General features: G+C 45.2%; 2 protein-coding genes and 1 long non-coding RNA gene across 9 annotated transcripts in view; 2 read left to right on the top strand and 1 right to left on the bottom strand.

Annotated features, from left to right (window-relative positions):
- Window positions 1–212: 212 nt before the first annotated feature.
- Window positions 213–12,137, top strand: fbxo46 (F-box protein 46). 2 transcript variants are annotated; one of them, XM_088627697.1, is made up of 3 exons: window positions 213–383; window positions 562–691; window positions 9,406–12,137. In XM_088627697.1, the coding sequence occupies exon 3, from the start codon at window positions 9,560–9,562 to the stop codon at window positions 11,615–11,617; it is 2,058 nt and encodes a 685-aa protein (XP_088483823.1). In that variant the 5' UTR covers window positions 213–383; window positions 562–691; window positions 9,406–9,559; the 3' UTR covers window positions 11,618–12,137. The 2 variants fall into 2 exon arrangements, with proteins under 2 accessions (XP_088483823.1, XP_088483822.1); XM_088627696.1 differs by having other exon boundaries at window positions 213–691.
- A 1,024-nt stretch (window positions 12,138–13,161) lies between these two features.
- LOC148672200 (uncharacterized) lies at window positions 13,162–15,524 on the top strand. The gene is made up of 2 exons (XR_015935700.1): window positions 13,162–13,543; window positions 15,293–15,524. It is a non-coding gene; the product is annotated as an uncharacterized LOC148672200 (long non-coding RNA).
- The window catches only part of dmpk (DM1 protein kinase), a 27,417-nt gene continuing 14,769 nt past the window's right edge, over window positions 14,674–27,321 (bottom strand). Inside the window, exons 8-15 of one of the 6 annotated variants that reach the window (XM_088627700.1) lie at window positions 26,076–26,324; window positions 24,969–25,048; window positions 22,623–22,743; window positions 22,008–22,183; window positions 20,681–20,778; window positions 18,686–18,747; window positions 18,256–18,330; window positions 14,674–17,654 (exon numbers count right to left, since the gene is read on the bottom strand). In XM_088627700.1, the coding sequence (XP_088483826.1) occupies window positions 17,553–17,654; window positions 18,256–18,330; window positions 18,686–18,747; window positions 20,681–20,778; window positions 22,008–22,183; window positions 22,623–22,743; window positions 24,969–25,048; window positions 26,076–26,324 (963 nt within the window). In that variant the 3' untranslated portion in view covers window positions 14,674–17,552. The other 5 variants (XM_088627702.1, XM_088627701.1, XM_088627703.1 and 2 more) reach the window with 5 other exon arrangements.

Genomic DNA, 27,321 nt, shown 5'->3' with positions numbered 1-27,321 from the left:
GTGGTGTGGGGTGCGCCTTTCAGTTATTAGAAATGTTTAAAGGTTATGCTAGTGCATATATTTTTGGAACGATTTGCACAACAGCACGTTCAGCTGACCGTCTGCAAGACACCCTAGGTTGCACGGGGGAGGGGAGGGGAGGGGGGGGGGTCTCGGCTGCTGCCATATATGGGCACGCCGTCGACTCTGCTCTGCTATTGGCTGCTGGCCCTGTGGCGCTGCCTGTCAACAACATGGCCTTCCTCTACGCTGTGGCTGCTCGATTATTTTGATTATCGCAACCCTCCATAGTAGCGGCCCTGTACGTTACTGTACAAGACTAGGGGAACGGTCCTGCTGCCGTTCCATACGTGCGGTTCCAAAAACGCGGACGAAGACCTACGGTACCGGGGATGGCAGCGGGCTCCTTTGAATTGAATTAACGAAGATACAAGTGGGGGGGGGACATCAAATAAGTCCATATTTACACATCTTACTTCTGCCTTGTGAAGGACCCCCCCCCCCCCGTTCCAACACACACGCACACAGACCTACCTCACCTCGATCTTATTTGCTTTGCAGTTTGTTGTGGTGAGAGAGAGCAGGCCGAAGCAGGGGGTTGGATTTATCGCTTCACCGGGAGAAAGACTCTCCGTCGCGGTTGGAAGATCTGCCCGGGCAGCGGGCTAATCCGGGAATACATATTGCCGAGGTAAGACTGGGGAGAGAATTTTTTTTTTTAAGGCGATCATTTGTGTTTTTTCGTATTTTGAAACAGTTAGATTCATTGGTGTAGCAACGGATGATCTGTTCTCAAATTTGTTAGCTCTCTTTTAAAAATAAGCCCCGCTCGAGCGTTACTTGTGTCTTTTTTTAATCGAATAAAACAACAGTTGAATACACAGCTTTTTAAATATATTATAGCCCTTAGGTGAAATTGCTATGGCCGATATTGCTTGTCATGTTCCGGGTTGCTGTGTGACGAGTTGATACAATATGGTGAAAAACTTAACAAAAATATCCGATACCTTTTGCAAAATCGAAAGTACTGTATCCACACAGCCGTCATGAGATCGATAGAAATGGATCATAACAGGAAGGAAAACGGAAGGCATTTTGACGTTTTCTGAGAGTTAAAAATACATTAGCTGACAGCGAGAATGTCCTGTCATTAAATCAATGTATGTGTCACGGATCGATATCGTCAGATGGGGACTTGTATCTAAGGGAAAGGTATTTTAGTCGAGTTTTGGAGTCCCGTAGTGAACGACTGATACAACAAGGCACTCTGTATCTGACTGTACCCACAATGAGAGTATTGAGACCCTCTTGTGTGCTGATTATCGGTGATTTAAGATTAAATACATGCCTTTGCGGAATCCTAGCAGCGTTATACATGGTAAACTATATTTTGTTTACTGCAAGGCTCTTCCCCTTTTCGGAGAAGTTGGTGGCTCAGGTTTGAGGAAGTGCTCCCAACAGTGTCGTTTGTCCTTGTTCCCCAAAATGATGTGAGCTGCATGTGTGTGGGGTTTCTGTTTAACTTCGGTTACACACGCATCTGATTCTCTTGTGGAAGGAAACTCTGGCCTGAAAATGAATATTCTTTTTTAGCCATAACTTCAGATGAAGTGTTGATGACTCTGTACCTTTAGAAAAATACTACTATTTGGTGACCACGCTGAAGCAGGGTGTTTGTCGGTCTCAGTGCTGTACTCGTTTGGGCTTGTATTGGCAACAGTGTTATTTGTGGCCCATATTGTTGTCGGCGGTGTACAGCATGGACTTTGGCCAAGTTATAAGAGACATAAGTTTCTGTTAACATGTTGTGACTTAACTCCGGCGCTGGAGACTGAAATGCTGCTCAGAGACATTTTAAATGAGAAGTTCTGATAATGCATACTTTCCAAACTCGGTTACTTCTTTGCTCAGAGGTCTGTTCGATGACTTGGGACAAGGTGATTCCCACTGAAGTCCTAGTGAGCACCTAGCAATTGAGTTTGTCCTGGGGTTTCAATCAGGGAATAGAGATCATGGTTGTCTTGTCTAGGTTAATAATCAGTAATTGGTTCACTGAAGTAGCACTGAGCTTGTTAGGAATGAGAAGAAGGGTTTTACACAGTAGCTTTAGTAGAGTCAGAATCAAAGAGGCCTAATCCAGAGGTCTCAAACTCTCTTCCTGGGGGACTTTGTGTCTGAAGGGCCTCTGGGCTCACCTGAGCTCTGTTGCATTGTTGATCTAATCATTTCTCATGATTGTCATACCTCTGACGAGGCACTGAGGAGGTGTACAGGTCACTGCACAGTTCCTTTAATATCCAGAATATTTGGAGCAATCCACTGTAAAAGACCTTAAGTAAATTCCTCCTTGTATACTGAGCATGAAAAGAAACCTGTTACTCTGTGTTTCTGTAGGAAAGTTGTACAGATTTTGGATATGAAATGTTTTTTGGCAGTATTTCGTTTAATTGACCATTCCCGACCGACTGTGATCTACATGAGGGATTTTGACTGCCGTGTAAGCACTAAACCGCAGTAGAGAGAGCATTGGTTACAGGCGATGACCAGATTTGACCTGTTGAATTTCAAGCCTGGTGCCCTTTTAAGTCTTGGGGGTCGCAGTGGGATGATGTATAACATTTTATGGCAGAAGCAGTGAATTAGCACATGCTTGTCCAGGCTCTACTAGAGAAAATTGACAAAATGACCCCTAGGGTGCATCTGTACCCTGGTGTAAAGTTTCTCATAGCTGGGAAGCTTGTATTGTTTTCCAAGGTTGCCACATACTTTACTAGTAGTCTGAGACTTTTGCTGTAGACACTTGGCATTCTCTTAATAACTAATAATCAGCATCGTGACTTTACCAATGTCTTATCTGTTCCACAAAATGTCAGTGCACCCGTTACTAAAAGAGGCTTCATTTTCTTGGTAACTTTGTGAATTTTGTTAGTTTAAAGTGATACATTTCTTTTGTCACGCAGTATTTAATGAAAATAATTAGGTTCATTATTTGATGACTCAGCGGCATGGTGGCGCAGGGGTTAGCATTTCTGCCTCACAGCGCTGGGGCCCTGGGTTTAATTCTGTACCTGGGATGTTATCCGTGTGGAGTCTGTAGGTTCTCCCTATGTTTGCTTGGGTTTCCCGCTGGGTGCTCTGGTTTCCTCCCAGAGCCCAAAGACATACTGTACAGTGCTGCTGGGCTAATTGGCTACTGGGAAAACCGGGCTTGGTATGAGTGTGTGTGTGTTTGTGTTTGTGTCTGTCTGCCCTGTGATGGACTGGCGTCCCATCTGAGGTGTATCCTGCCTCGCATCCGAAGGTTTTGGGGATAGAATCCAGCTTCCCCGCAACACTGAAGTGGATGAAGTGCTTAGAAAATGTTTGGATTTGACAACTCGGGCTGGAACAAAAACCCGCAGGGGTTAGGCCCTCCAGGACCACTGCCCTTATCTAAGCACAGAGGGCCGTGGGTAAAAAGTGAAAAGCTGGCGGGCTGTGGTCAGTGCTGCCAGAATACCTGAAAAGTGGAACTGATCCCAGGTCCAGCCTGACGGCTCTCAGCTCTGTACGAGAGGGAGAATTACTCAGGGTCTTGTGCAGAGCGTATTGTCTCAGTTTGACCAAGGTCTATGATCAGATTTGTAAAACATTTTGGTGTAGTTCTCACTCCCCCTTGTTATGAATTGTAGGCTACAAGGTAAAAAAAAAAGAAGGCGGGGGTGGAACTGCTGGGGGGGTAGTTTGACGTTAGGGGTCTCCAGTCCTCGAGAGCCCCAGTTGATGAGGTTAATTGGTTTCTCAAAATTGTGTGTGTGTGTGCCCTCCCAGGGACTGGCATCCTGTCTTGTGCCCTGGGCTTTCTGGCTAGGACTGGGCTGTCAGAATAACTGGTTTCAAATAAAGAATGGATGATCTATACATTCCTTGACTCACCTGTTTCCAGTGAAATGGTTGTTTTCAATTGGGAATTTGCATTTTTTTTTTAATTTCAGGAGATAAGGATTTTCACTGATGGAGAAGGCTTACAACTGAGCAGCTTCAGTAATTCTGAAGGAACAGGAAAAGGTTTATTCCATGCTGATAAGAAAAGAGACACAACATTTTGAATTTCTGATGCAATTACCGCTTGATAGTTCTATTGGGATAATCATAGTTATTGCAATGGATGTGCCGCATGGATGCAATGCAGTTGTTTTATTACTTCCTTCTGTACATTGGTTTCCCACCACCTGAACTGTGGAGTTTCCTCACACCGTCTGCTTCAGAATAAATCACTCCCTGTATACCATCTGTCAGCTTGAAATCTAAAGCGTTAATTTTGAGAAGATTTGCAACACATTACTTTGGGTTATGTCCTTCTACAGTAATATTGTGAATGATGGCATGATTTATAAACTTAGGATAGGTTGTGTTACTTTTGCATGTCAATTCCAACACACCAGCTCTCGAAAAAGCCAGGCAGTGCTGCATATAGAACACTACAGTACACAGATGTCTTGCGACACTCCACCATTTGGCAGAGAGATTACACAGGAGAGCCTGCACTTTGATAGTATTACTAAGCAGGAATTGCAGAATGACATCAGCTGTGCTGATGAAGTCAGCCTGTATATATTCCTTCCTGTATGAAATTCGGAGGGTGTGGGAGTCTTTAATTAGTAGTAAAGAATAGCTGAAGAGTAAGCACTCCATTAAACATGAGACCGTAGGTGCAGAGGTCCTGTCCTTGCCTGTCAGAATTGTCCTTTCTTCTGCGTCTCTAAGTCGGCACTTGAAGGTGTTTGAAATCTTCAGTCTGAGGTGGAACAAAAACCCACAGACACTGTGGCCCTGCAGGACTGGATCTGCATGCCTCTTGTGCTTTGCCTCCTTGCATTGACCTGTCGAACACATTCATAAAATGAATCTGCGTGTGGGAATTGGGCACGATGTGGGCGGAGTGGTTTCATTTCACGTTCGCAAAAAAGTGAAAGCATGTAAGCTATGGCGTTCCTCTAAACGTGCTCACTTTTACACTACACTGTCTCTTTTCTTGTCAGCATGGAATAAACCTTTTCCTGTTCCTTCAGAATTACTGAAGCTGCTCAATTGTAAGCCTTCTCCATCAGTGAAAATCCTTATCTCCTGAAATTAGTCTTGTCTTTCTAATGCCAGTTAGGAGGAGGTTGAACATAAAAAGCTAAAGCTGGAAGAACTGGAATAGGGAAGGTCTAGAATCGTGAGCTTTCCCATCACTGGTGTCTCTTTGGGGAACTCTAGTCTTGTGGTGTGCAGCTCAGACTTTCCAGATACTGTATATTTAGCTGTAAAGCATGGTAGAGTTATAAAAATGGCCTTTTCAATTTTGGAATTGTTTTGGCTGTAGCATTTGACTAACAGGAACAGGTAGTGAGAGTCGGTTTGGGACTGAGAGTCAGGGAAATACCACTTCTGTCTGGTGCCTTATCGTGCTCGGATCTCTTTGGGCGGCCCAGGTTTTCTGAGGGCTGGGACGAAGTCTATGCAGTCCTCCGTTACAAGGCTGGAACATCTTAATTCTTTAATTGACTGTTCTGTTGTGGAGTAAATTATTCAGGTGCTTGTTCCTGAAAGAGCTGTGTGATGAATGAGGAGGCCATTGTCATGAGTAGCCCTCGTGACGTATGTGCTGTTTCTTAAAGGCATGCTGCTCTTGCACTGGTGCGTGATCTCGAACTCTGGGGCTTCCCATCCGTAGTCCTGGTCCCTAAATTGAATTAAATTGTACTTTGGAGTAGTGCCTAGAGCTCTGGCCTCCCAGAGGAAGGTCATGGGTTCAAATCTCAAGTGAGGCACTGCTGTTGTACCATTGAGCAAGGTACATCTCTCAGGCCACTCCAGTGAAGAAAGGGGTATTCTCCAGGGTGTCATTATTACATAAGAATTGGACTTACCAGGTGAAATAAAGGTTTATAAATATCTGATTGGGGAGACATTTTCTGTAAAAAACAATTCAGTGCTCCTGAAAATCTTGCATTTTCAGCTTCAATTTCAGCTTCAAAACTGAAAATATAGAGTCAAGGGGGTTTAAAAAATCTTAGTTAAAATATGCGGTCCATTTTAGTGATCGAGCTCGGCTAGAACAAATCTCGGCAAATACCGTGATTCCCTGGACTGGGAATACTCTAGCTTCAGGCTGAAGCATCTCTCTGTCTGGATAACTTTATGGTGCAGAAAACCTCATTAGTAAGCATTCTCTTAGGTAAGAGACCATTATTGATTTTTTTAACAAAATGTAATTGAGTTTGTGAGCTGGTATCCAGGTACTCAGCATTCATGTGAACCACTGCTATTGCACACCGATAAGAGGCCACTTCACCAATTGTGTGGCTTGTTAAGGCAGTTTTGTGTCTACATTAAGTAAGGTTTGCTACAGCAAAAGGTCTGAATATTTATGACTTTTTTATGTTTGTCTTTAATATTATAAGATAAGATCAGATCACTTTATTGGCTGTATACAATTTCTTGCATTAGGAATTTGTCTTTTCACAGACCCCAGCTTACTCTCCATGAGACACACAGACAGGGAGAGAGAAGCTTGGGGTCAGAGCACAGTGTCTGCCATTGTACAGCGCCCCTGGAGCAGCTGGGGTTAAGGGCCTCGCTCAGGGGCCCAGTGGAGTAGGATTCCTCTGCTGGCTGCAGGTTTGAACCGGCAACCTTCCAGCCACAGGTGCAGATCCTGAGCCACAGTGCCATCACTCCGCCCTTTAAATTATGTATTTACTTTTTTGCTTTTTGCTTTGAATGTGTGCAGTAGGCTGTGTACGTAACAGATATTAATTGCTACTTCACAGTGTCATGGCTGGCTACTATAAAGCAGCAAAATGTGAGAATTGTGCAAGGGCCTGAGTACTAGTGCAAGGCACTATAAGCACAAACCTCCAGTCTCTGAAGGTCAGAATTCAGCAGGTTTTCTAGATCGCATTGCATTGAATCATCAGCAGCAGCAGCAGTTGGAAGTGTAGTTAATCTGTGTTAAATCGGTCCTGTTAATTTAACGATCAGCTCTTTAAGGTGATCTTTAAGGTGATCTTTAAGGTGATCTTTAAGGTGATTAAGAGTAAATAAGGAATGAACACCCAAGACTGGAGTTTGCGCCACCTGTAGATGAGTTTTAAGGAGCGACAGGCATGCCGTGGGCGAAGACCTGTGTTCTGATGTGACAGTGAAATGGATTTAGGGACATCGATGAATAAATGAGTCTAATTCTCTCCCTTTCGGGACATTATTAAACATTCTGATGCAGGAAACGGCAGCAAGCAATTACTGTTAATGATCATGAATTGAATAAGAACGTGGCTGTGGTGTAATCCTGAGGAAGAGAAGGCTGTGTTTCGTCTCTCCTTACCGAATGCGCTGGAGCTGGATTTACAGGATATTGCAAAAAGCTTAGTGCTGGCCTGAATCTGCAGGAATGCTTTCAAACACAAAAACCGCCTCATCGCCCAGATTTACTGAGTGGTCAGGAATAACGCCTAGCCCCTAGCCTCTCAGAGTTCGTTTTTTTATTGACACTACATAGTTATTTGTATCTCTACCATCTGTGTAGATCTGAGGGATTCCTGCCGTGTGGTGCTTTTTTAATTCTTGTTTCTTGCCATGCATTATTAAACAAGAAGGGATCGGTGGGCGTGGGGCTCTCTGAGTCACCTGTATATTTTAAGTTGCTCTTACCATGAATGACTACATCTGATTGAAACATGCAGCTTCCTGGAGGCTGCAGATCTCATAAGAGAGAAAGACAAATAAACACAATGGATCTGTTCAGTTAAACATTTCCCAGATGTGTGTATTCCCCAAATCTGTCCGAGGATTTGACATCCTCATTTCTAAGATTTCCTGTCAAGTTCTCCACAGCGTATACAGCGTGCTTCTGATCTTTTTTTTTCCCTGCACGGAATTGGGATATTTGAGTTCTCTGCTTCCCCATCGTCCTTAATGATGAAGTGCTTTCTGTCTACAATGCCCCTTCAGTAATGTATGCTAATGCAAAATTTCAGCGCTTACTGTAGATGAAAACAGCTATTAAAATAGCTCACAGATATTTGTAATTATCAGACTAATTTAGGCGCCATTAAAGATAGGGGCATGAATTGGTGGAACACTAGGCATAACGGAGGCGAGCCGAGAATGTAAAATTCTTGGTGCTTAATGTTTCAGGAGTGCTTTTTATATCGGTTTGCTTTTATTTCAGTGAGAAGTGATTTTCTCATTATCTTGATAAGGTTCCACAACCCTCCACAGAGCACTGTCTTTCTCCTGCTTTAGCAGTTTGGTTGTAAATTACCATGGGGGTGTACAGAGAGGTTTCAGATTTTCTTTCGGTGGGTTGTTTTTGTTTTGGGAATATCAAAAGGAAGTAGATGACACTTTCTTTTGACTCGAGTATTCAACAGTTGTAAACTGGACAGAAACCTGCCCGTGCACTCAGTCTCATTGCCTCGAAGCTATTAATGAATGTTTTGTCATCAAAAATAGAACCCATAGATCACTTAATACACCGTTCTCAAGTACAGACCTTTACAGAAAGAATCAAAACCTGTTTCATGTACAAAGAGGTGATAAAATAGATAGATAATGATTTATTAATCCCGTAGGGAAATTGATGTGTTACAGCAGTCCAGCCCAAGACAAGCAAAAACAGACATCAGAATAGTTATAAAACAAAAGACAACAAAATAAATAAAAATTTTGGTCCAGGATTCATTCAAAACCCTTTTGTTCCTTTGCTAAATGATTAAAGAGGGTGGTCGTAATTTTCACAGACTGGAAAAAAAGAACATGTTTCGTATAAAGCAATATGTGTACACAACTAGAACTGTGCTAAAGCTGTAACATTCCAGGGCCTTAGTCTTCAAGTGGTCCTCACCGAGTGCAGATCAAAAATCACAGTAGCAATACCAGCTGCGGATTCTTAGCACTATGTAACTTAAGTCGGCGTTGTTTTGTAGCACCCAAATGAGGTAGATGAATCAGTTGACTTCCCGTTGTTTGTAACCTTGTTCTTGTTTTTATGGTTTTCAGTCACACACTTAGCCTAGGTCCTCATCAGGCTGGTTTTTCCAAACATCCCAAAGAAATATAGATAATGTATCACCATGATACCAACCCGTACCACCTGAAAGCATGTCGATCCAGTTACTTAAATCTGTGGATGCCACTGGCTTCTTGACTTCAGTTTTCCTGTAACACAGACAAACGAAAGAATGCTGCCATGTAGTTAGGTCTTTCAGAGTTATGGGGATTATGAAAGGAGTCCCTTGTTCTTTCACAGATCTGTGACTAATGCTTTTCATGCTTTAGTTTCCTTGATGTAGCAGTAATGGCTATGGAAGACATCGGGGCCTTGCCACAGGGGGACTGCCGTGTTTGTCTAATCCTGTGGCTTTGCTGTCTCCGTAGGTCGCACTGAATGTCAGCTCCGCCGGGATCGATCTCCGACCCCCTAGCCCAGGCTGCAGCGACGATGAGCTCCGAGGATCGGCATGGCAGCTCCGTGGCTTGAAGGAGGGAGGCTCCCTGAGCAGCTGCATGACGACATGCTCCCCAGTAGCCCATGATGGACCCCGATACCTTCTCCCACATCCGCCTCTGGTGCCCCCGACCGTTCGGCACCTACTCCCAGAACAAGCCATGCGGCGGGGCGGGGGGAGGGGGCGCCGGCGGGGGGGCCCTGCGGAAGGCGGCCGGAGAGCTGGTCGGCCGGACACCGACGGAGGTCGATGAGGGGGAGTCGGCTTCCGAGAACACCCCCCCGCCGCCCCCGGCCCCCAAGGCCCCTCCCCCGCCGCCCCCCAGCGGGGCCCAGGTGGAGGAGGGCCGGGTGCTGCTGGACACCTGGTATGTCATCAAGCCGGGGAACACCAAGGAGAAGATCGCCTTCTTCGTCGCCCACCAGTGCAGCGGCGTGGGCCTGGCGCGGCCCAGTGCCATGAAGGTGAAAGGGAACTGGGGCACAGACTGCTCCAAGGCCAAGAGGCGGCGGCGCTGCTCCTCCTACGACCCCCCGGGCAAAGTGAGGGGCGGGTCCTCGGAGCTGACGGCGAAGGAGCCCTCGTCGGAGCAGGAGGCCCCCGAGCTGAACGAGATGGATCTCCTGTCTGTGGCGGAGATGGTGGCTCTGGTAGAGCAGAGGACAGCTATGGCTCTGCAGGGCATGGTGACGCAAGGACCTCTCCAGTCCCATCCCATGCCCACCTCCCCGAGCCCCATGAGGGGCTCCCCCTCGAGCTCCGGCTCCGTCGTGTTCCTGTCCGAATCCCCCGAGGCCCGCCCCCCATCCTCGACCTCCGGCTCCCCTGCCCCCGAGAAGCAGCAGCCCACCCCAGACTCGCGGCGGGTGGCCCGGGCCATCGCCCACTTCGAGTCGCAGCAGCAGCAGCTGGAGAGCGCCCTCCTGAGGCGTGCTGGGGCAGAGCGGGAGAGCGGGGAGGAGGAGCAGCAGGGAGAGGCCGGGGGGAGCAGCGGGAACAGGGGCAGAGGAGGAGGAGGAGGAGGGGAGGTGAGAATTGCCTTCCGGGTCTCCAGCATGGACCCGCGTTCCCAGTCCGAACCGGCTGGCCGGCCAAACTGCATGTTCCTGAGCTGCGGGGGTGGGGGGGGTAGCGGCAGCCCGGCGGGGGCGCGCGCCAAGGAGAAGATCACCTGTGACCTCTACCAGCTGGTCAGCCCCTCGTCCCGCGACCCCCTGCCCACGAGCAACATGGGGCTTCTCCTGGCCGCCTCCCCCAAGGCGGACTCCCGGGGGGAAGGCCAAGCGGAGCGCCCCATCCCGCCCTCCGGCTCGGACTTGGCCCCGGACGGCGGGAACGCGGACAAGAAGGCGCGGGAGTGCGTGACGGGGTTCCACGTGGAGGTGGTGGTGACGGGCGCGGTAGACCAGTGCGTCTTCTACGGCAAGGACAGCACTGAAAACGTGCAGGAGGAGACGGTCTGCTTCACAGTCGGTTCCCAGGCGCCAGACCCTGGCGAAGACCCTCCTCCCGGCCAGCTCTTCTTCCTGCAGCCCCCCAGGCCTGAGGAAGAAGGGGTAGCCCATGGCTCCCTGGACTGCGCCAACAACAACGGCCCTGCTGGGAGCCTGGACCGGCCAGACTCCCCCACGGCGGCGTCCGAGCCGGACTCCGCGGACACCTCCCTGTGCCGCCTGTACCGCCACGTCTCCCACGACTTCCTGGAGATCCGCTTCAAGATCCAGCGCTTGCTGGAGCCCCGGCAGTACATGCTGCTCCTGCCCGACCACATCATGGTCAACATTTTCAGCTACCTGCCCACCCGCTCCCTGGCCGCCCTCAAGTGCACCTGCCACGACTTCAAGGCACTGATCGAAACCTACGGCATCCACGCCACCGACTCGCGCTGGAACCAGGACCCGCTGTACCGCGACGACCCCTGCAAGCAGTGCAAGAGGCACTACGAGAGGGGGGACGTCTCGCTCTGCCGCTGGCACCCCAAACCTTACCACCACGACCTGCCTTACGGACGCTCGTACTGGATGTGCTGCCGGCGCACCGACAAGGACACGCCGGGCTGCCGGGTGGGGCTGCACGACAACAACTGGGTGCAGCCCTGCGAGCTGGTGCACGCCCGCTCCAGGCGGGAGGACGGGAGGTGAAACGCGCTCCCGACCCGGGGACAGAGACACACGGGGGCTGCGGTGTGGACGCTTGCTGTTGAAAAGAAATCGGAAAAGAAACGATTCCGTGCCGCTTTGCGGAGCTGTGCAAGTTGGGTTTGTGTGCTGCGTGTGTGCATGTCTTTTTGTTTTGTTTTTTTAAGCTGTTGGAACATTTTCCAGTGCACAATCTCACCTCCACCCCCCTGTTTTGGAATTTTTCTAACTTTATTTTGGCCCTTCTTTCTCCGTGCTGGACGGCTAAACGTCATAGACTTCTGCCAAAGCTGTGACGTGCCGTGCGACAAAGAAACCTTAGACCACAAAAGACAGGAACACCAGCTTCAAGCCTTAACCCCCCCTGTGTAGAGTGAAATCCCATTTCCTTTACGTTGAACGCCCCCAGATTGTGCAAATTCAAAACCCCAGTGTCAATAATGTGGTGTGGGAAATATATGTAGGTTTCAAGCTGTACAGTGCTAAGGGGCATTTCTCCAATAAACTAAAGTGATTAAACTGGTTTCTGGTGCCATTTAGTTCTTTGTTAGCTGTGAAAAGTGTACAATTTTATGGGAGTTTTAATTTTAAGAGAGTTAAGGGGTAATATACTTTATATATGTACTGTACTGTATAGTGTTTGTTCCTGTGAAGTGATAGGGTGGGGGAAAGAGACTTGACTCTGGGGAAAAATATTTTGAGACACGGTCATCATGTCCCCTCCCTGTCTCACAGGAAATCTTCCCCACTGTGTTTTGATAAAGCCGGCGTTGCAGTGTTAATGTGTACTGTGTGTAGGTCAAGGATCAACAGCATTGAGGTGGGAGATCTGCAATCAAACAAGTCCTGTGGACTTTCTTAAAGAATTCCCGACCACTATACCCTAAAACCGTAAGTATAACGCTAACCCACAGCCTTTCAGCATTAAGATCCTTTGCTGTTTATCCTGTGTCCAATGGTAAGCACAATACAAATGTCTGTGGTGAGAGAAGGCACACTCCAGTTTGCAAAAAGTATTTTTTAAATTGATGCTGCTTGCCAGATACTGGGTACCACATTCTCCATTTTTTACTAGATGTTTTTGTAAGAAAAAGTCCTTATACATCCATCAGTATAATCAGACGTACCGCACTTGTTAGAAGCCCTAAATGATTTGACAGGACTTATGATGTTAGCTTTTTAAATATGATTTGATGCTTTCAGGAAGCTTGTCTGAATTGTCAGGTGTGCATTTATAAATCATTTAAAAGTGCCCTCCAGTTTACAACATTTCGGAGAAGATCAAATCATTAAGTCATATGGGTATCTCAAGGAAAAGGTATTCCTTTCACTTTGTTTGCTTTGTTAGTGGGGATACAAGCTAGTTGCGCAGTTCTTGCAGAATAAAGCAAACTTCGATTCACTCTCCAATACCAATTACCAATATGTCATTGAGGAAAAAGCATCTCACATTGAAAATTATTTTGTAATTGAAAATTGAAACATTGAAAATGTATTGTAAAATTTTGACAATAAAATGCTAACATTTTATTGTAAAAAAACGGAGAACTAACATTAAGATTTTTAGTATGGCCTTCTAGCACACGATAATGGCAGGGGGCCTCACTGTAAAGGACAAAGGCCAAGAAATGGCTGGATAAGATCCTGGGATCAAATATTAAACGGGTACAAAATGGGAATGACTGGGCAGCTCCATAGTGTGGTTGGTTTACTGGTCCTGTGACCTTGTGGTCAGCAAACTGACCTGTTGTCAGTACCTACAAGTGGGTTTTCTCCAAGTTTCCTTCCATTTCTCATAGGCATTCTGTCAGAAGTCTCTAAATATGCATGTGTCCCCTGCAATGCATTAGTGTCCTGGGTGTAATCTGGCACTGGGCCCTATGCTTCCTGGACAGGCTCCAGGATGCTGTGATTTCCACCAGGAATCAGGTATTCTGACGGTGAAGGAATAAAAAATAGCTCATTAATAGAGCTTACATTTTTATAGCCCAGACCAGTTTTTGTTTGAATAACCTTAAATATTTAAAGAATATACTACAAGCTTTTGAAAAGCCACTAGGTTAAAGTACATAAACAGAATCACAAACCTCTTCGCCTCAATAGCATAGAGGCTTAGCTTGGCATAGAGATCCTACCACAAGAACTTCAGCTCCAAAAGGGTTTTATAGATAAACATGAAATCATCAGTTCCTACAGACATGAAACAATTTAACCATGATCGATTAAAAAGGTGAATGGTTAAATTATTAAGAAATTATTTGGAATAAAAACTCCAAGAACTTTTAGGTTTCAGGTCCAGAGTTCCAATAAATGAAAAAATTACTTAGTAGATCTATGGCTTACACGTATTCTTCATCTGTACAAAAACAGGTGATTTAAAGTGACTTGTATGACTAACTGGACTAGAGCTCTCCTGTCCTACAGTTTCTTAAACAAATACCCACCAAACCAATATGCTCTTCAAAGCTATAATGCTATTCTTTAACAAACCATACATACGTTAGGTTAACATCTGATGTGCTATTTGAATGAATCTGTCTTCTCGAGAACTTTAATGATTTCCACTATGGTAAAGAGAACGGATTAAACGGAGAGGGTTACCCCTTTTGAAAAACTATGACAAACCTGCTATAGACATCTTTTCAGTTAGGAAATTAGCTGCAAGGGCACAGATTTTGCATCCTTATGAAGAACTTGTGTTTACATGGCTAAAGCACAAAATGGTTTTATACTCCATTCCTCTCCTTTGCTGGCAGACTATGAGCTAGAGAATTTAAACAGCTGACAAGCCCTTTTATATACCCCGTTATTTGAATCACCAGCTCAGAATTAGCACAGCTGTACATGCTATATATGACTCTTATAGCAGCACAGAGGAGATAGTGATCATGCAACATAAATACATCATTATTCATGCTTCAAGTTCCACAGTGGATAAGTGACTTAGGAGGGGTGATGTCAGCTCAGAAGTGCCTGACAAGTCCCCAGAATTAACCAGTCTCTAGAAAGATAATGAACTCAAGACCACCCAGCCCCCAACAGTGCAGTTATCACATACATGAAACTAGTTATTTTTTTATTTTTATAGTATGCGAATGGCCTTATAAAAGAACCCCATTCAAAAAAATAAAAGTTACAATATATTATTTTTGTATTATCATAAAATAGTGTGTCCTTGTCATGCATGTCTATCTTAATATTGCACAAGATTTATATTTGTACACAGGCTAGACTTGCCACATACAGAATAGACAGTTGCGTCTTCACAGCATTTTCAAAGGGAACGTATTGGATACACTGATTTAAGACACAGGATTTGTCTATTTCTGCACTTCATAGAGCAGGAGGTTGTTCAATACCAGACCTTCAGATTAATTACACCACAGTATTTTCATACAGCCAGATATTTGTTTAGTTAAATCTATGATTTGGCGGCAGTACTAATTGAGCAGCTGATTATATCAAAGACCTGCACTATAATAGATTGTAAGGTTGAGTAATCTTTCCTGCTCTAAAGGTTTACGAAGCTGCAAAAATAACCATTCACATTCCATGTCATAAAGAAGCTGCTTTTTCAGTAATGCAGACTTTCTGCTTACTAAGAGGAATCTCGGCAGTTCGTTGTGTTTTAAATAAACCTGTTTATCGTGTAATTTGTGTTTCATACTTGGTTTGCAGGCAGCATGATTTGTGACATACAGGAGACACTTCCCTACATCTGGATTTTCAAGTCTTAGCACAGCAATACTTCCATTTGCACCTGGAAACAAATTGTGCCAATAATTGAGGTTTGCAATAAGTACTAAATGAATGTGAAGAGCTACTTTTTTTCACTTGTAATTACCTGTTAGGGCTTTATTTCTCTCCTGTGTAACATCAAATTAGACTGACATTAAACTGAATCAGAACAGGTGGGCGGAAGAACTTCTTTTGTTCTTTGGTAAAAATATTCCTCTCTCTGAGCCCAGGCCCTGGGGCAAAGCGATCTGTGGTTCCCCCCCCCCCCCCATGTTTCCCATATTCCACAAACAGTGAGCTGGGCTTGTGCATAAATACATATAAACAGGCTTTTCAAGGAGAATACAGCTGATGCGATTATACACCCCAGGCGACTAGCGTAGTGCAAAGTTCACAGTTTGGCTTCTGAAAGTGTTTTTGCTGGCCAAGGAATTATGTAAAGAAGCCTTCCAGCCAGACGTGGACAGTGTGTGCTACTACCGTTTTTATGCTCAGCAGTTCGGGACACCTCTCACTCAGGGAAGAGGTCCGCTTGTGTTGTTCGAAGCAACCTTTATCTCACTTTAATTATTCACACATTTCTGTATAAATAATAATTATAAATAGATCATTCACTTGATAAACAGAAAATTTTTCATTTAAAACTATTTTAAACACATTTAAATTCTCAATTCGTAAGCCTATATACCCCTCCCATTTTGCTGTCCCATTTCTCTGCCGGGTGAAGGAAATCAATGTGAAGAATGAGGCACATCCTCCTAGACCCTTTCCCAGCTCGGAGCCCTGCCTGCTTTTCTCAGGGTCCTTTCTTTTTGTTTTCACCTACCTGCCTTTAAACTCGACAGATTTCAAGCGGTTTCTCAATCGAAACGTCAGGGAGTGCTGTTAATCGGTTTTGAGTTCCCTGTTCCCTCTGTAGCCTGAAGTGGGCATTTTTCCTAAAAAGGACACATGGGTGTTTTGACAGTTCTAAACAGGACCCTCTAAACAGTTTCCCCAATTTGACTGAAGTGATGCTTTTAATTTTTGTCCTCAAATTTTTTTTTATTACTAGTACTCTATTGCATTATGTTCAAAAATAAATTGCTTCAGTTTCTCTTGCTATTAAATAGACCCTGCTGTTCTTCTATGTGGAATTTAAATGACTGAGTATTACGGCTTTAAAGGCAGGCAGATATAAAAATACCAAAAATGAAAGGGCTGTAAACTGAATTTAACCCTATGAGCTCTTGAGCCAAGGAGGAGGAAGCATGACCCCAGCGATATCTGCCTACGTGGCCTCATTGGGTGCCAGAGGTCTGAGTGTTTGTGACATAAAGAAGTAAGCCCATTACTCCTTCCCTCACCCTGTGTAGGACAACTGTTGTCACGGGAGCTCAACTCAGTGCTGAATAATCAGGTCTGTTTCCCCTCGGCTTCCACTGAAGGATTTCTTTTGCTTTTCATCCTTTTTTGCCAAGCTGCCAACCATCACCGGAGCTGTTAAATGCACATTTGACCCTTTAAACCTCCAAAGCAAAAATACGTACAAGAAGAGGCCACGAAAGCCAACACATTTAGACAGCCTCTCTCCACTTACCCCTACCAAGACATCGTCATCACCATTACAGAAAGGTTCAACACCAGCCAAGACCACAAAACAGCATTACCGCTGACGAGGGAGTCCAGAGGTGGTTCAAAAATGTCCAAGCCGTCTGCTGTTTGGCAAGTGTGTGTGTTTTAGTGCATGCGTTTCTGCTCTATGTGTTGCTGATCTCTCAAGAGAGGCAGGGGAACATTTTTCGGTGCACATTAAATAAAAGGTGGGGCACATCGAGGATTCAGGCAGCTAGTCTGTGGCAAGCATCATGGAACTGCATTGAGCCTAAGCCCAATTCTGACGAGCAGCTTCAGTTCGCAAGCTTGGAATCGGCTCCACTGCAAAGAGAGGTACTGTCCGTTTTTCTCTCCCAGCTTGGACGATGCTCAACGTGAATTCAACACCGGCACTTCCTGCCGTGCGAACACAAAGGGGACTGCTTGGTGGGGGTTTCAGGGAATCGAGATCATTCGCTTTCAGGGTGAGGGCGTAAGATGTTGATCACTTTCCCAAATACTGTGCGTTCTTCTGGGCAATCTGGCAGATTTGAAACGCTCAGAGGGGAAAAAAGACCTGAAGGCAGAGATCCAGCGTATTCTCTGTCCTTCTGCTGGCTGGTTGTCAGCTGAGCTCTGTGCAACAGTGTCGTGACCAGGCATGGAGGTCACTGCCAGCTGCACACACGAGCAAGTACCCCTCAGTCCTCACTAGCGGCCAGCGGACCTGCAAGAGCCCAGAGAGAGAAAGGAGGGAAGGAAAAGAGAGCAGAGGAGGAAGAAGAGAGAGATCACACAAGAATCTGCAGTGGATCCTGAAAGTCACCACTGGCTTCTCAAAAACCATTGTGGTGCCCTTCTAAATTTTAATCTCTCAGTGTGTGTCAGTCTAATCTTTTATTCTTTGTTGCTCAAATCAATGTTATGGCAGTGGTGCAAGGCTTGTAATAGTAACAGGCAAACTAATGTGAATAGAGGTCAGTCAGCCAAAGTTAGCAATGACAGTGACATTAGCCTGCACTGTACTATAAACTGCCATGCCTGTATGTTGTTAGGCTTATTTATTTATACTGATTAAAGCTCTAACAGCACCCTCAACTCCCCAACAGAAAATGTTCTTTGCTCTCTGAAGGTAAGGGGTGGAACAGAAACCAAATCCTCTTGAGTTACAAGCAGAGGATTCCATTTTCCACTTCAGAAATGAATTGAACTAAGTACTAATTGAACTTATTCTCGGCAGGGTATTATACATTTCTGTTTGTTGCACCATAGTTTTGTGTGATTCAATAGTGTGAAGATAAAAGACTGAAAGTGAGGAGTTCACCCACCCTGTGGAACAGCAGCAGGTGGCGATGAATGGGGATGACCAGAGGGTACTGGCAGACAGAGGGCGTCGCAGAACTCTGGAAATAAAAGCTATCACTGGTAAACAGGCAAGGGCAAGGCCTAGTCTTCATCATCCCTTAGGCAGGAAGCAGTTCTTCAAACAAAGGATTGTGGGAGACAGGAACAAGCTGCTCAGCCATATTGTTCAGACCAATACCCTGACTTCTTTCAATAAACAGCTGGATAAGATCTTTGGACCAATTAGCTACTACCAACTAAACACGTAAGATCTGATATAGCAAGTTGACAAGCGCTCTTCCAAACAAAGTGCATCTCAAACACCGGTCTCCTTCCTGCACAAAGGAAACATAATAAAAGCTATGTATAGCAGTATAGCATATTTAGCTATGTATAGCACAAAAAGATCCTTACATCCCACATGAGATCCGGACACCAGGCAGGCAAAGTGTGGTGAGACTGGCAGATTCTCAGCTCTGTGATTGGAGGAAGAGAGAAGCTGGTTAGAGCAGCTGTATGCGTGATCCAAGCAAGCAGGAAGTCGCCTCATGTGATATGAGGTGTGTGTGGGGCGAAGGTGCGCTGAGCCATGCAACTGGAGGAGCGTGTGCAGTGGGCCGGGCGTGAAAAGCATGTTTTGGCAATGCTGTGGCTGGGTGAACGAGGAAACAGGCTGCAGAGTGCCTGGCTTTTGGGATTTGACAGAGTGGGTGTGTCCTGGAGGAGTGGACAAGCCAGCTATAGGGAGTGCTGTGACTGGAGGAAAAGTGGTGGTGGTGGTGGAGGTAGGAGTGGGGATAGGAAAGCAGAAGACTACCCTTTTCAAGAAAACTGTAAGAAATGAACAGATCTGTCACTTGTATGGCAGTTTCATTTCTTTCATTTTTTAATCGCCGGTGATGCTGGAAGCTATATGACTGAACGTTTCAGTCAGGAACAAAATATGTATTCTAGCAAGAAATATATATATAAAAAGCTTTCTAAACAAGGAGAAATCAAGTGACATGGCACCAGTGAGCTTTACAGCCTGGCTCTGACTTAGTTCTCCTCCATACCTGTAAATAAGATTTGAAAGTTAATAACAGTATCACAAAGCAAGAAACATAAGAGGATGAGAAACAAGTTCAGGGCTGTAGGACATGTTCTAAAAGTGTTTTCTCTCATTGTTCTGCAATTAAAGATGACAAACTAGCAAGAAATTTACATGTGATGGGTAAAGAGAAGACAAAATTTACTCCAAGACTCAGTAGCATTTGTTCTTTACAATGAAGCTAGTGATGAGATTGGTTCAGTAACTTAAAGGTCAGGTATCAAGGATGAAATAAAATAAGATTCCATAACTGTAAAGAACTGTAAACAGTGGTAACAGAGTACAAGAAAGTAATACTCTGGAACAAATTCTGGTACAGTCTACAATAGCCTTGTTGTGTTACTGTAGACAGAAATCAGTGGAATACCATTATTTTACATAAGGAGACAGCTACTGTAGACAGAATTATATTGTTGGATAGATTTTATAGTGTCTGGTAGCATGTAACAGTAGACAGAGTGCCATTAGTAAAATAATGACTTTGGAATGGAAAACCCTCCACTTGCTCCTCAAATTCCTTTCCTCCTCTCATCTGCCGTATTTCCTTGAGGGTGCTGATGTGGGAATTCTCTCCCTTCCATCAATACTGGATCAGGGCCACGCCACTCCTTTCCCTTCACATAGCAGCAGGTCCGGGGATTGACTGCTCCTGCTTCCCACACCATCCTTCAGTTGGTCCAGGGCCCAGCTATCACCTCTACTCTAGTCACTTCTGAGCTCCTTCCCAGAATGAGGCTTGGAGAAGACTCTCCTATTCGTTCCCAGAGAACTTACACCTTCCAAGTCAATACACACCTGTGGCTAATTCTGTATGAGTAGTCTTCAATTAAAGTCATTCTCACATGCAAGGCCACAGCACTGCCTGAGCATCCTACTCCTTGGTGCGGTGTTGCTGCCCTCTAGTGGTTTCTACATGAATCTTCATGGGGCCAACCTGGAATCTGCAGTATGTACTGTATATTCCATTCTGTGCAGAGAGTATATGAAGGCAAAATGCCTTGATTTTTTACATGGACCTTTTACTGTCCATAGTTATCCATACTTGATCTTTTTAAAGCAGACGTAGTGAACATTTTTCATTTTGGCTTTGAGAACTGCAGAACTGCAGTTTGGTGTTTCAAGCATAACCAAGCTTGGTAGAATGACATGCATAACTGCAGTAACTGTACTGCTTAAATGCTTGAGAATTGTTAACATGGCCAATGCCAGAGTGAGTACAGCTACTTCAATCTTACAAACACACCCGCCACCTGTGGTACAATGAGAGATCAAGTTGGCTATTTCCCAGGTGACTCCGTCACCCAGCCCTGCTGACTTGCCTGTGTGCCCTGGAGATCGGAGACCCTGAATCTCCAGTCTCAGCCTCTCGATTTCCCCCTCCAACTCCCAGTTGCGTTTCTCTGCTTCTTCTAGACGACTGTGAAGAAATCAAACAGCCACGCCAAGGGGAGCCCTGTTAGTACTACAGGAGGAAACCCATAAGCTTATAGACATCTGAGGCAGGTGAAGTCAGGATCCCACCCATGTCTCAGCAAAAAAGAGACACAGACAGGACATGAAGAAAGCAGTGTCCAGTTTCTATTCCAGTCCTCCCAGGAGCTCCGGTCTAGGTCATCTCAGAACACCCACCAACCATACAATAAAACGTTATTTTATTTTAGTCTATATACCAAGGGAAACTAAGTTACACAAGGAAACTAAATTTGATATGTGTCTGAACTCAAATCCAATTTGATGTCACTTACCCACAGAAACACTTCTCAGTGGTTTAACATGCCAAAATTATCACTAATCCTGGAATTCCCAGTATTAATTTAGATAAGGAGGTTCAAGACTGCTGCTAATAAGGGTATGCAAAATAATCCCTTCAAGATACGAGAAGTAAAAACTTTATACCACCCCTTATAATGCCAGCAACACATGTCACCAAGATGAAAGCCTTGGTCTTGTTTTATAGGTCTAGGAGTATGATTCTTGCTTAGGGTGCAGGAGGTGCCGGGTTCAAATCCCAAATATGCCTGTTTGTGCTGCTTTGAGATCCCTGGATCAACAAAGGGTACTAACTACCAAACAGGTTAGGCAGGCTGAACGGCCTCCTCTCATTTGTTCTTTATTCTTAAGTTCTTAGAGACATTGATAGAGGCTGGTCTGTACCATAAACCATTGATACACCCCCCAGTCAGTGATGCATTCTTGAGGCAAACAGGAGGACAGCTGCCATAGGAAAATTACACACAAGCCAACACCTCACAGCTGCAGTACGCATCCTTAACTTCTGCCCTACTGCAGTACACATCCTTAACAGCTAACTGCAATGCTTCAGACTCAATGCATTATGCACTTTTGGTATGGATTACCCTGTTCTTTTCCTTTCACTAGTCAGTATTTATTGTTCTGGTTATATTATTTAATACGTTCTAATTTACTGTCTACATTGTGTGGTGCTGTCTGTTGTACTGTGTCTGTCCCGAGAGATCAGTGCAAATGAGAATTCCAATGTATGTGTACTTCCTCTACTACCGCTGACTGCAGCCGGAACAACACGTGATGTTCAAACTTTGCCACACACCAGCTGCGATCAGGACTGCTGTTATTCCCACCCCAGCGATCTACCAGGAAGCTCCAGAGGGAGGAGCCCTTTCCTACCTCTTCAGATCGACGTTTTGGTTGGTGCTCACGTCCATCTCTTCTTGGCAGCGAACTGGCCCCGCGGCTCTCTGCCCCAGCGCTAGGGGGAGCTCCAGAAGCTCGGGCACCTCAGCAGGAAGCACTGCCCTCAGCCTCCACACCTGACTCTGCAGCGGGACACAGCAAGGAGACACCTGCCGAGCAGATCCCAGGCAGCGCAGCTACAATGGCGGTTCGGAAAGCTGAGGCTAATGCTGTTTGTGACCGAAGAAGACCAAATGTACCAATCGAATCACATGAGAAATGCAGGAAGGTTTGATGCAGGTGTGTGCAGGCCACAGCAGAAGTTTATCTAGGACACCAAAAATGAGCTAAGAGGCTAAACGGACTACAGTTATTTGTGATGTTTCATAACAATCTCATCCAGACCGGATTGTATATCGCAAATAGCGACAACGAAACAATATATCATCCTACAACTCACAACCTGCAGCCCACTGGAGCTCAGCAGGTGTGAGCCTGGCCAGTACCTGGATGGGAGACCTCCTGGGAAAGCTAAAACTAAGCTGTGTCTCAGTATGGTGATGGGGGGACACATACTGTGAAAAAGATACAAGGAATGTCGCCCCCTACCAGCCTCTCCTGGAATAGCAGGCTCTCCTCCTCAGTCAGCTGCTGCCTGTCGATCTCCATCATGATGTCCTGACTGCGGTCCTGGGCCCCCGTCTCTCTGCAGGAAGACACAGATCCCCCACTATTAGAGTGTTCAGGTGCTGCTCTTTAGTACAGAATCAGGCCCTCCGTTTCCTTTCCACAGTCTTAGCATATCTGTTTCGCATTGTTTCTGTGTTGGTGTTCCATTTTAGATTTTTGTTAAGAAAAAATAAACGGGCTACACGGTACGACTGAGTTAAGGACTCGTCTAAACTGAATTACAGGAAGTGCGCTGGACGGAATCAAACTGATGTTGCACAGTGCTCTGAACCTCTTAGTTATTGTATTTTGGAGTGCCAACACTTTACTGTTATAAAAAAAACAGTGCTGTTATTAATACAGGGCATGAAGCTCTTTGTACAACGTTTTTGACCACGGTGGAGATTACACATGGGCTACTTATAGGTATTTTTAAGACGTACTATCGAGTGGGTTTCAAGCACTTCTTCCAACACTTGTTGCCAGCCATCGATTAAAGCAATGATAAAATTGGATCAAGTAACCTCTGCTACTTACCAGATTCCCAGCGGTATACCTTGCAGCTTTTAGCTGTATTCAGCTATTTAGTCGCCTGTCTTGTGTGTAACTCGGTTGTATTTTATCACGCAATAATTTTTGTAAACACGCGTCTGCACCATTTTCAGTGCTGCGCATGTGCGACAGCCAGAGTGACCGTTACAGATATGAAAGTTCCGAATCATTATAAATGGCCCAATTTTCCACTCTTTATTATTTGCTTGTTAAAAACTCGAAGTTTTAATAAGCTCCACATTCGCATTTCTACAGATAATGAATGTGATTCTAGTTTCATATGTACAAAAAGTCCGAACCTGTTTCATAACGGAACAAAATACAGTATCGAAAATTAACTCCAGGGAAGACGGTCCTAAAGAAGTCTGATTTTAAAATGTTCTGATGACTATATATAACCCCTACACCTTTAAGAACAGATACAATTGTGTATTTTACTTTTTAAACCTAAGAATTGCGTTAACCCCCCCCCTAGAAACACACGCAAAAAGATGTCGCCAAAATGCTCGCGAGGACATACGGCGATAATGTTGCCCGGGAATAAAAATTACTTGTATTTAATTTCTCTCTTGGTGAATTAACGTCTGAAAAAGAAAGCGATTTCTGATTTCAGTCAGTGCAGAAAGGAGATACCAGGCCTGACTTTTACAAATAAGTGGGCGGAACCAACAATACTTTAAACAGTACAAATTAACGACCATCGAGGGAAGACGCATGCAGTCACACAGAATTTAAGGTAAAATAATTGTTCGTTAATTTGTCGAACGTTTTAAACAGTCACTCGTAAAATATATCAATTAAAAAATAAGGAAATTATGTTGTAGTTAATTGCGAGATTTTAACGACTCGCCTTTGAAACTACAGGTACTGTTATGCTCACGTAAAGGGAAAAAAGTGATAAAAGTTATTCTCGTCCGCCAGTTCAACAGAAAGAGCAATCGTTTAGTCATGTTGTAAGGGTATATGTTAAAGTTTTTGTCGCCGATGGATATTTTGTTTCTGCAGCGTTATAGCACAGTTTCGCCACCAGAGGGATGAGGTTGCGTTGGAATAAATACGCCTGGTGGCACAGAACTACTTTTCGCACTATTTCTAGGCTACTAACAGTAACTAAACTTTAAAAGTCTTTTTTAGTTATACTAGTTTACATGTGTTGGACCGTGAAATTGTTTTACACGTAAACTGGAATTAAAGTGGTAGTACTGAATTGTGACTACATCGACAATAGTACTGCTCTTCTTAATTCAGATCACCTGTCGAACCCCTAGTGCTTGTGGACTGATGCCATCACTAATCTAGATTATAAAAGCATGCAAAATATCCTTATCTATGAAAATGTTCATGCATTTAAAACTAAAATATTAAAGGATGATGGAAAAATCTATTTTAAAGACAGTGTGTGTTAAAGTACTTTCAAGGAGGTATAACAAACCACACAGTTTATAATGTTTGAAAGACATGCAACCATTAAAAAGAAGAAGCTGCTTTTGAGAGTCTCGCATTGACCATTTGCTATCAGATCTTTTTGTACTGGTGCCCTTTCATCCTGAAAGCATATTGAACTGCTGCAAAATGACCCTCATATACAGGGAGCTGCAGGTTTACACAGACAGCCCAGCCAAGTGAGGACACTTGGAAAATAGAGGAAGGTATGGAACCATGTGCAAAGCAGGCTGAGAATCGACAGGAAGGCTATGGATGTGGAAGACGTTTGCGACATTCCTCTGTCCTTACTTGGTGGCGGTGTAGGAGTAGCCCACGAAGGCCAGGTGGACCCCTGCTGGTGAATCCTCCAGCACCTCACTCAGAGTCTCCTAAAACAACGAAGCACACTCTCCTCAGTCCATAGCTAACCCCCCAAGATCTCGGTCTTGTGTGTGAGGGAGTTACTGCAATGGCATCAAACTTACCTGCCTGCAAGTATTCTTTCTGCCAACACTTAGTTTTTAAAGCTGAGCTCAGATACCCACTCCGCAAATTGCATTAGGTGCTCGATTTCCTTTGACTGCAGAGGACTGTTATTCTGTCTCTCACAGCTAGTTATTTTATTACCAGTGTGTGTCTGAAAGGGTATGTGTCATGTGTCAGGTGAATGCTGTCTATAATTGGCTTTATGGAGTTTATTTGTATGGCGTGTAATTGTATGAGCTGACTCAACGGAGTTCCATGCAACTCATTTTTATGGCAATAAAGCATTGAAGTTGAAGTAGGACTTGGATTCTGTTCCACAAACAGAGCAAGCAGGTCGAGTTGTCTGTGAACCTGGTTGTTTTCTTAACAGACTCCTTTTGATTTTCCTGATTTCATGAGTTGACCTGGCAAGTTAATTGCTTTAAGATTTGTTGAATGAAGATGTCTTCAAAGAAATGAATCAGGTGGAGAAGTTCACTAGCCCAGAAGTGTTGTCCCTGAGCCAACCATGTGTTCCAAGCAAGAGGGATGTACCCTCAGCGTGTCTGCAAGTATAATAAGGCTATAGTGTTAAACGGGCCTGCTATGGGCCACAGTCCTCACCAGAAAGAGCAGGAGGAAAAAGGATGTCTAGTATCATTCGCTCAGGTTTTCAGTTGTCTTGATTACAAGCTCTCCCCCAAGAGAACAAGTTTGATTCAGTAAAACTTCTAACAAACTTGAAAACATAGTGTTGACTGGCTCTCCATCAGGACTTGACAATTGTATCTATCGTTTTAATACTATTGTGCCTTTCCTGTTTTACTCAATGGCTGTATCCTCTGAATATATAATGTAAGGCCAAAACCAGAAGCTTTCTGTTGCATTAGACTGCCTGGCTGTACGTTGTATGCAGCAGATTCAAGGGTGTGCATGTGAGTGTGCAGTTACCACATCACTCAGGCAGTCGTCCACCACGTCGAAGTTGGAGGTGTCGGTGGCGTTGGACACCTCGGGCTGGAAGGGCGGCTGGCAGTGCCGGAGGGTGTCCCAGTCGATGCCTGCGAAGAACGGGTGCCCCCGAAAGTCCTCAAACTCGCCGGCACCCAGCCGATGGCTCCGCTCGCAGACCAGTCCCCCGATCAGGGCGCGAGCGTCCTCCGACACCGGGGGGTCCGTGCTGGGGAACTCGAAGTGCTCCTGGGAAGTCGGGCATACAGTAAAATCAATAACAACGCAGCCGGCTCTTGAAAGAAATAGACCTGATCTCTCCTGGTCGCCTTGTTAAATGAAAGAAAATGTAAAAAAATGTGGTTTTCCTCCAGATTGGCACAGGCTGTAAAGGATCTTCGTTAGAGAGCAGGTTGGTCTCTGTGGTCCAGATGTTGCAGGTTCGAGCCTGGGTCATGTCACTAGCTGGTTGCGACCAGGACCTCCTAAGCGGTACTGCTTGATTTGTACAACACCACCAGGGTAGGGATTGGCTTGGCTCAGCAGCAGCTCCTAAGACTTGTCACAAGCCTGCAGGCTTGCAGCGACACCAGTAAGAGATGCCAAGATGACTTTGTGGTGGGCATGTTGGGAGCAGCTTGTCTACATCTCTCATTCTCTCCTGGGTTGCTACAGGCGTTGTTGCCAGACCTGCCAAATCTTAAGACCATTGGGTATACAAATAAAAAGTAAGGTCTGTGTCTTTTGCAGTTCACATTTGATACTTTATTTCCATGACAACTACTTGCGCGGAATTTGGTAAAGAGGGGGCACCTGGATTTGAATCGGGGAACCTGTTGATCTGGAGTCAAATACTCTAGCGATGAGCTAGAACCTAGTTGTTCCTTTCCTATGGGATGCTATATCTAGCTTACACACATGGGGCACATGGCAAAACCTGGATCTGAACCGGAGACCTCTGTTCTCTAGAATTCACCCTGTGCTCCAGGTAGAGGCTTCTCATTGGGTGACACACAATGGAAGGTCCCTGCTGTTGCTCTTTTTGTGCCTCTTGTGCTGAGAGGAAGCAGGAATGCTCTTGAGTCAGCAGGCCAGCTGGAGAGAAGGTATTGTGAATGACAGGAAGGAAGCAGTAAATCAGTGGAAAAGAGGCTCAGCACAGCTGGGGGAACACAGGGGTAGGGGTTCAGAGGTCAGGGTATGACAAATACTGTATGTTTGAACAGTCACTGGTCAAGCCACCCGC

This window comes from Lepisosteus platostomus, chromosome 4 (assembly GCF_059453375.1).
Source record: "Lepisosteus platostomus isolate fLepPlt1 chromosome 4, fLepPlt1.hap1, whole genome shotgun sequence".
NCBI classification, from domain to species: domain Eukaryota; kingdom Metazoa; phylum Chordata; class Actinopteri; order Semionotiformes; family Lepisosteidae; genus Lepisosteus; species Lepisosteus platostomus.
The sequence above is the reverse complement of the archived record's forward strand: the minus strand, read 5'-3'. Positions and strand labels throughout refer to the sequence as shown.

Coding starts and splice junctions, on each gene's coding strand:
- fbxo46 (XM_088627697.1), top strand. CDS start 9,560: ATGATGGACCCCGATACCTTCTCCCACATCCGCCTCTGGTGCCCCCGA.